Consider the following 8,414-nt stretch of genomic DNA (forward strand, 5'->3'; position numbering starts at 1 on the left):
TGGGTCCAGGATACTCGTAGTGTAATTTACTGTCCTTTGGCCATTTCCCGTAGAGACCCATGAAATGGACATTGAGCGTGTCTAAAACAGTTATTAGGGCCGGGGTATGGGCTTTAGTGTGACTGTATCAGTGAGAGAACGGTGTACAGTGGGAACGGGGGCCAACGCCACAGCTGAGCCTAGGCATTATGGTGCGCAGCGTGAAGAGTCCAGACAGTGTGTGTGTGTGTGTGTGTGTGTGTGTGTGTGTGCGCATTTGGCTTTTTCCTCTCTAGCCTGGCTCACATTATCACCATCATCATCATCAGTATCATCTTCGTCATCCTCAATCATCTTCGTTTTTGTCAAGTGGCATGACCAGTAACAGCAACGCGTAACCGAAGCAGTAAGACTTGACGGTAACACAAGCGGTAATGATTAGATTTGTTTCGTCCAGTTTCGATACATTTTGGTCAAAAATGTGATCATGGTATACCTCCAGTTTTTTCAAGCTAGTAGTTTGTTTTTGAATTTCATATTACTGAACAATACTACAGGCATTATCGTCATCATCATCATCATCATCATTATTGTTGTTGTTGTTGTTGTTGATATTGATGTTGCTATGAAGCATAAGCTCTCAAGAAAAACTGCTGCCATGTACCACCTACACTTTGCCCTTTGACCCTTTGACCTTCCTAGTCTTAGAGCAGCACTGAAACAACATTGTTTCACGCCAAGTTCTTGTGCCGTCCCTGTGGGTTTACTGGCCGCTGTGCATTCTGTGAGGCCTTCCTTACACCCCGGGGGTGCTTGTGTGGCTGGGACAGGTGCTGTCGTGTCTCCTCCTAAAACACTCATTCTCTGTTTCGTCTTCTGCCCTGAGAAAACCATCGGCCCCAAACAGTTGCTGTGGTCGAAATGAATACAGGGTACTCTTCCGTGACCACATGTAGACTTCAGCTGCTCACCCATCCACAGTATAACAGTGCTTATAACAGTCCCTCTGTTGCACTTGGTGATCAAGAGACTACTTATGAGATTAAGATTAAATTAGATTAAGACCAGATTTAGATTAGATCAGAAGATTTTTTTTTTTTCTGTGTGCAGTTAGCCGAATCCCATCGGTGTCATCGCAAAACAAACAAACGTCGTGTTTTAGCTGGAGAAGTTTCATGCCCTTTGCTAAAGCGCATGTTTACATTCCTGCCTGCCCTAAAACGAGCACGGACAACGCTTTTGTTAGCTACGCCTTTCATCCTCTTCTGCAACCGTGTACCAACCAACTCACCCTCCCCCGGTTTTGGCAGATTACCTGTAAATGGACGTCCAGGGCCAAGGCCCCCCCCCCCCCCAGGCAGAGGGGGACACAATGCCAAACAAGACCCTCTTTCCCTCTCGAAGTTTAGTCTTCAGGGAGAAGGCCTTGTTGAAAACAGGAGGGGAATAAAAGCTATCTTGTGAGGGACATTTTTTGGCGGCTCTAAATCCATTAGATGTGCAGAGTGCATTGTGGTCGGAGTGAGCTGAAGCCTTATTAACTGGGTGTTAGCACTCAGCAGTTATTTGACTTTGAGCTGTTTGGGCAGAAATAGAAACCATGTCAGGTCACACAGTCAAAAACCCCCATTGTTTCGAAGCTGTCACATCAGAAACGGAGAGTTATAGCAATCCGTAACATTATCCGCCAACAGGTGTGGTTCCCCCAAAACCAACAGAAGTGAGAACAAGACGGGAAATGTGTTATCATGAGCGAACAGTTTTAATAGAACAAATTAATTTCCATTGATTTTGCTCAACATGAAGTTATGGCCCTGCTACTTTCAGATGGATGTTTAATTTATTTTACTATTGTCATGCAAGCTCATCTATTAACATAAGGAACAGGCTCTCTCTTATTTAATTGCTCAGATGCACTGTAACATACGAGGCCTGAAAGCTGTATGTGAAATTCTGTCTGATGCCAATAAATACCAATTTATCATGAGTTTATTATAAGAGCCCTCAGAAGACTTCACTGTGATTTAATCAGCCCTTAAACCTTACTAAACATGTCATAATGGTTTAAAATATTTCACACACAAAGCTTTTGTTGTATGACTGGCAGTAAATTGCCACAATGAGTCTGTATAACACTATGTAGCTGAAGTCTCCTTGTCATCTCAGAATCTATCTTTCTAGCGATCTATCTTTCTCCTTGCCTGCCTGCCTGCCTGCCTGCCTGCTTGTCTGTCTATCTGTCTGTCTGCCTGTCTAAAGATTGTTCAAGCCTTGTTTAACATTACATGAGACTGGGATCTGTGAGATGCTGAGTTTAGTTGTCTTAGGCCAGGCAGATTCTGAGGACACAGGGGGTTGCCTTACTGCAAAGCTTTGAGGTCATTATGGTAATCATTTGAATGAGGTATTTTGAGGGCCCCTGACAATGTCACTGGTATGTAGACGAGATAGGAGGACAGAGTGTTGACTGCATTCCTCAAGTCTGATCAGAGTCATAACTCCTTCTCTCACAGTCTCAGTGTCCGTCATGGGAGTCCATTCCCCACTCGAAATTCAGAGTTGTTAATTGCGTGTCAAAAAGGCTGTATGGACAGGCAGGAGGGGGTGGAGGTAACCCCCTCCCCCCCCAAACACACACACACATCCTATGGACAATTGCACAATTACAAGATGATCTGCTCCTTCAATACATTTCTGAAACAGCTCATGATGTTAATTAGAGACAAAATAAATAAATAAATAAATAAATAAAGCAAAATGGTAGCATATCAGAGAAAATGTACTGCTGTCTGACAGTGTTTTGTTAATCATTATATTGATATACTTTCAATGAAAGCAAAAAAAAAAACCCAACATCTCCTTATAAGATATTAGGTCATAAAAGGGCAATACAGCCTCTGTCCTCACTGAGGTACCGCACATAGATTGACACTGCAGTGTTTGTTGAGAAAGAACCAAAATGTTTGACCTCCAACAGCACGACCAGCACACAGGCTGGGCAATGTGTATGACAGACTCCATGAATCAGGCTCTGAGTACAGGAATACCAAACATTCCTGTGAAATTCCAGGTAAAATCATGAAGTACCCTCACCATGCCCATTAAAACTGCTCCTTTGCAAAGCAAACCTCCTGACAACAATTATGATGTCAGTGTTACTCTCCACATTATAGATCGATCACGTTTCCCCCCCCCCCCTTTTGTGTATGTGTGTGTAGGGAGTATTTTTGATTCTACAGGCAGTATAACATAAGCTGCTATCCCCTGTGACCCAGGCACCAACAGATATGAAACTATCTGACCCTTTGACCTTGGAATCTGAAGAACTCTGGGTGACAGGGCACAGAGGGACCATGGCATTTTAAACACAGTGATTGGAGTCCTGTTTTCATACCAGTCATTTAATGTGCTTTACCCTTGGCACTTCCAAATGTCGAGGCTGAATCTCATATTAATTATTGACTCTACCATCAGATCTCTTTTCCAATCGTTTTTTCTTTCTTTTTTTTTTTTGCCACGTTCCCAGATTTTTTTTTTACTGTGGTGTCTGTCAACCACATGAAGAAATCGTATCGTTTTCGAATGTTACCATAAACTAGACCAAATATCGCACATAAAAGTTGACGGGGTGCAAAGTGAGATGTTTCTCATTGAAACAAACATAAATCATTGGACAAAAACTAGTCAACGTCACGGACCAGCACGGTCAAATCACAACCAAAAATATTAACAGCAATACGTAATTCACAATATTTACACTGTCCCATAACCTAAGCAACAATATTCGTGGTGTAGTTTGTCTGGGGGAAATGAGAGTCCGCGTGATAGTTTCAGTTTTATCCTGATTTATCTAACGACATCTCAATCTTTGAAACAATCATTTGGCACACTGCTTATATTCAAAACCCCAAGAAAACCCCAATTCCTGTATATGAATTTCCTGCGTAGCGCGCTTGCGTAAACAGAACCAAAAGACTGACATCTAAAATCGTCAGAGTTTCATATCCGTTGAGTTAGGCACAGGAACTATACACTCACAGCATATAAACTTTGGCATCGCAAAGATTTGTCCTGTTCTTGAGATTTATTGAGTAGCCTCATCGCGCACCGCGAGGTACAAGAGCAACGCTCAAAGATTGGTCGGCAGCGCGCTCGCGCCGTGAGACGTCAACTGCCAGGTTGTTCCATGGCTTCACTTCAGCTCCTCACACGAAACGCGAAGCCACTCTACCGTGCACAGGGCAGGAGACGCGTTTAAAGCTGCGAACAGAGACGTGTTCTACCGACGCTCAAACAGTTTTATTTTCACTCTCTGCATGGGGAACTGCCATTGTGTCTCAAATGAAGCATCATTTCATTCCGTTGAATTATTGTAGGTGATATTGCGCCGTTTTCCGCCATGAGTTGCCTGGATGTAATGTACCAAGTATATGGTCCGCCCCAGCCTTACTTTGCCGCAGCTTACAGTCCATACCATCACCAGGTACGTTCTTGCTCTAAATGGTTGAAATGTTCGCAGCAGTTTTGCATTTTTACATATGCATATATATATATTTATATATATATATATATATATATTTTTATGTTCATTAATAATTCTCAGCGTAGCGTGTAGTCGTGGGAAGAACTAATGTTTTCTCGACAGAGATGACACCAAAGAGGGAAAAAAAATTACCTTTTTGCCTGTCACCAACTATGCAAGTTCCGGGCTTGTAATTTCCTGGAGTAATCCTTAGCGTAAACAATGTTCAAAAATCAAAGTTTGTCAGACCCCACGTTTTGCGTCAAGCATTAATTGCAGCTATTTGTTTACATCAGCCCGGGTACTTTAATTTATGTCGCGTATGTTTCTTGATGTGTCTCTGTGCACAACAAAAGCATAGTTTCATTAAAGTGAAACAAAACCATAGTTTCGCTAAATGTTTTGCAGTAACAGTTGTCGTACTATTCTGTGTGTCAGGCATTAATATCTATTAGATGCGTTTTGCACATTTACCTTAAAGTATCTCATATTTGTGCTATTAGTAGCACAGCGCATAGTTTTAACATTATTATTATTATTATTATTATTATTATTATTATTATTATTATTAATAATAATAATAATTGTTTATTATTATTTTAATGTGTATCTCTCTTTTGAATCATTAATAATTCCTGATTCCTGAATAATAATTTAATATAACACATCTAAAATAAAAGCACGATTTCAGATTTTACATAAGGATTTGAAATTAAGCATTTGGGTTGAGACTTTATCTTGTTTTATTGTTTACGCCGTCTCGTTTGTGTTCATTCACAAATTATGCTATTCAGAGATTATCGAATTTACACCAAAGTGAATCACAATCGAGCTTGTAAACCTCTGAATTTAAGAAAGCGTCGTAAATTTGTTAGGCTACTACGAAATCTCGCACGAGGCACTTGGCATGGGTTGTTTTAAAGCCCTCTTTAAAGTTTTGTCACTGTCTTAAAACCTCTAACGGTCAATATACGAATGCTGATCGGTGTTTGACCACAGAGATACAGTAAGCCCTATTCATATTTTGAATGGTGCGAATGTTAAGAGTACAGGTCTGTAAACATTATGCAATGGATTTGCCTTTAAATAGTTCGATTTACACGTATCACAATGGAATTCAAAAGCATGTATGATCTTTTTGTTATGGCCACTAAATTTGAAAGTTTTTAAATAATTCTGACCCTTAAATATTTCAAATAAAGCATTGCGACGTTTTAACATAAATAATACAATTTAAAAAAAAACACACAGACACACAGGTTAAGACTATCACAAAGAACATACAAAGTTGCTGGAGAATACTGAACTAAACAAAAGTTACGTGTTGGTCAAAGTATGAATATGAGCCCATGTCTATAGTGCGCAAACAGCAGTAATAACCGTAGTAACACAAAAGGTTTTACATATCCATAATTCCATAAGTTCTATAGCCTATAGTGATGTGTTGGTCGTTTTTTTTTATGTTTCAGAAATTGGCGTTTTACTCAAAAATGCAAGAGGCTCAAGAAACGGCGAGTAGCGGCGGCTCGTTCTCGAACCTCTCCGGGCCGACGATAAAGGAAGAGGACTGCGAACGTGAGAAAGATCATCCACCGGAGGCCGAGTACATCAGCTCGAGATGCGTGCTGTTTACTTACTTTCAGGGTGACATCAGTTCGGTGGTGGATGAACATTTCAGTCGGGCCCTTAGCCAGCCCAGTAGTTATGTTCCCGGTTCCGCCAGCAACAAATCTGCACGAGGTACATCATCCTGGAGAGGTGGGATTACACTAACCTCATTACTTTAATCTTTCGTGCTATGCGATGATAATATAATCTTTCACACTTGTAATCAAGCGATATCTCATGGGGGAACGTTAAAAAAAACAAAGCGTAATGCTAATGTGGTTTATCCTGCCCTGTGGGTCTGTTCTTGTCTTTAGAGAGAGTCTGACAACAAGAAAAAACAGTTGTTACTGAGAGACAAAATAATTTCGATAAAAATAATAAAAACCACTTGCAAAAGGAAGCATATTTATTGTGCATATAAATAGGTTTTCTAATCGAGTGTCATGCACAATGTTTGTCTTCATTAAAAGATGACATTTGTTCACCCTAATTTAAAAACACTAATTTAATCAACCAAGTCCACCAGCGTTGAATGATTAAATTACTTTGAAGTCTGACATACTGATGTATTGATTGTACTGCTAATATTGGTCAATTTTAAATGAATAGTTTTGGTTCTTATGTACCGTCTGACTGTGCAGGTCTTGTGCTGACCACATAGACTGCGTTTTCAAAATGTCTCTGTTGTGCTTCATGAGACGCGCACTGGAATATGTGCGGCTGCCGTAATGAATTTTGTTCATTGTACTCATGGTATACTGTGTGTTACACTGTGTGTTGTACTAACAAAATTACAAATGCAAAGCTTCAAACACAAAAACTTCGGTGGCTAGTGTGGTTTTCCGCGACACGTGTTCATCTGTCTCAATATCCTTTCATCCAGACGGATCATTCCCGATGAGCCAGAGGAGTTTCCCTCCCTCATTCTGGAACAGCACGTACCAGCCTTCCATCACAGCGTCGCTTGGCGGTGCCCTCGGCGCCTCTCACACCGAGATCCCCTTCCCGACGGATCCCTACTCCACCGCCTCCCTCCACAGTCACCTCCACCAGGCCACGCCAGAGCCCTGGCATCCCTCACACCACCATCACCACCACCCCTACTCGCTCGGGGGGGCCATCGGCACCCAGAGCTCCGCCTACCCGCGACCCTCCGTTCACGACATGTACGGGACGCACTTCGACCCCCGCTACGGCTCCCTGCTGGTGCCCTCCGTGCGTCCGCACAGGCTGCCGCCCTCCACCGTGCCCGCGCCGGGCACCTCGCCGTGCGACATCAGCAAGAGCGAGCCCAGCAGCTCGGCGTGGAGCGGCCCGTTTAGCGGCACGGCGTCGGACATGGGCCAGAGCCTCAGCCTAAACGTGGATGCGGGTGAGAGGTCACATGAGCTTCACACTCAGAGCTGCAGACCACACTCTACAGCATTCATAAATGATCTTGTCATCATCAAAGCAGTTTGATATTCATTTAAAACATATTGGCCCTTTATACCCAAATCAAAACATTATAACTGTGCTGCCTGTAATACTATAAATCTTATTAGAAATTCTTTATTAAAGAGTGACAATCTGGATTTATCACTCTCGTCATTTTACAAAGCGTTTCAAGGATACTTTTACTGAGCAGCAGAGTTTCCGCCGCTGTCTTTTTAAACCATTACCACGATAAAGGACAAAGTGATGAGGTTTGACTCGTTTACTGATTAGAGGGTTGGGGTTTTTTCTCTCTCTCTGATTTTGCATTTGGCGGTTTATGCTTTCACACTTTCCTGCTTCAGGTCTTTCCTGCTTCTAGAAGTGATCTGTTATCTGCTTTTTGCCTAATGTTCTTTTCTCGCACTTTCTACCACTCTTCTCCTCTCTCTTTCTTCTCTTCCCTCTCAGGTTTGCAGAGCCAGGATAAGAGCAAGGACTTGTACTGGTTTTAGCATCCTGCTGCCTCCTTCCAGCCTCTTCCCAGCTGGGCTTTTGTCTTTCTCTGCCTTGTAGACATTGACAGACGTTCTTTGTAACACGTTCTGATCTCACTTGCAGCCCGGCGCTACGCCCTCTGTGGCAGGACCATCTTGAGCTGAAAATCAAACCTCAGCGGATAACCATCACGCTAAGCTTTCCGGGCAGAACCAGGCACATGAGAGAAACTCTGAAACTGAGGGGCTCTGTGTCTTGCGTGACAAAGCTCAAGAGGACTCTTTCGGACTGAAGGGACGGATGGTCAGAAATCCACAGCAGTGGTGTAGTAGTTCACAGCTGTTTCCTCCTCAGAATGAATGCATTCAGCACCTCCTTGGAGGACACTTGTCTG

General features: G+C 42.5%; 1 protein-coding gene across 2 annotated transcripts; it reads left to right on the forward strand.

Moving 5' to 3' along the window:
* The first annotated feature begins 4,378 nt into the window (after positions 1–4,378).
* vgll2a (vestigial-like family member 2a) lies at positions 4,379–8,184 on the forward strand. 2 transcript variants are annotated; one of them, XM_030772984.1, is made up of 4 exons: positions 4,379–4,462; positions 5,971–6,259; positions 6,993–7,481; positions 8,144–8,184. In XM_030772984.1, exons 1-4 carry the CDS (start codon positions 4,379–4,381, stop codon positions 8,182–8,184), a joined length of 903 nt encoding a protein of 300 aa, XP_030628844.1. The 2 variants fall into 2 exon arrangements, with proteins under 2 accessions (XP_030628844.1, XP_030628845.1); XM_030772985.1 differs by lacking the exon at positions 6,993–7,481.
* Positions 8,185–8,414: the final 230 nt, after the last annotated feature.

The sequence above is a fragment of the Chanos chanos genome, chromosome 4 (assembly GCF_902362185.1).
Source record: "Chanos chanos chromosome 4, fChaCha1.1, whole genome shotgun sequence".
In the NCBI taxonomy this organism is placed as follows: Eukaryota; Metazoa; Chordata; class Actinopteri; order Gonorynchiformes; family Chanidae; genus Chanos; species Chanos chanos.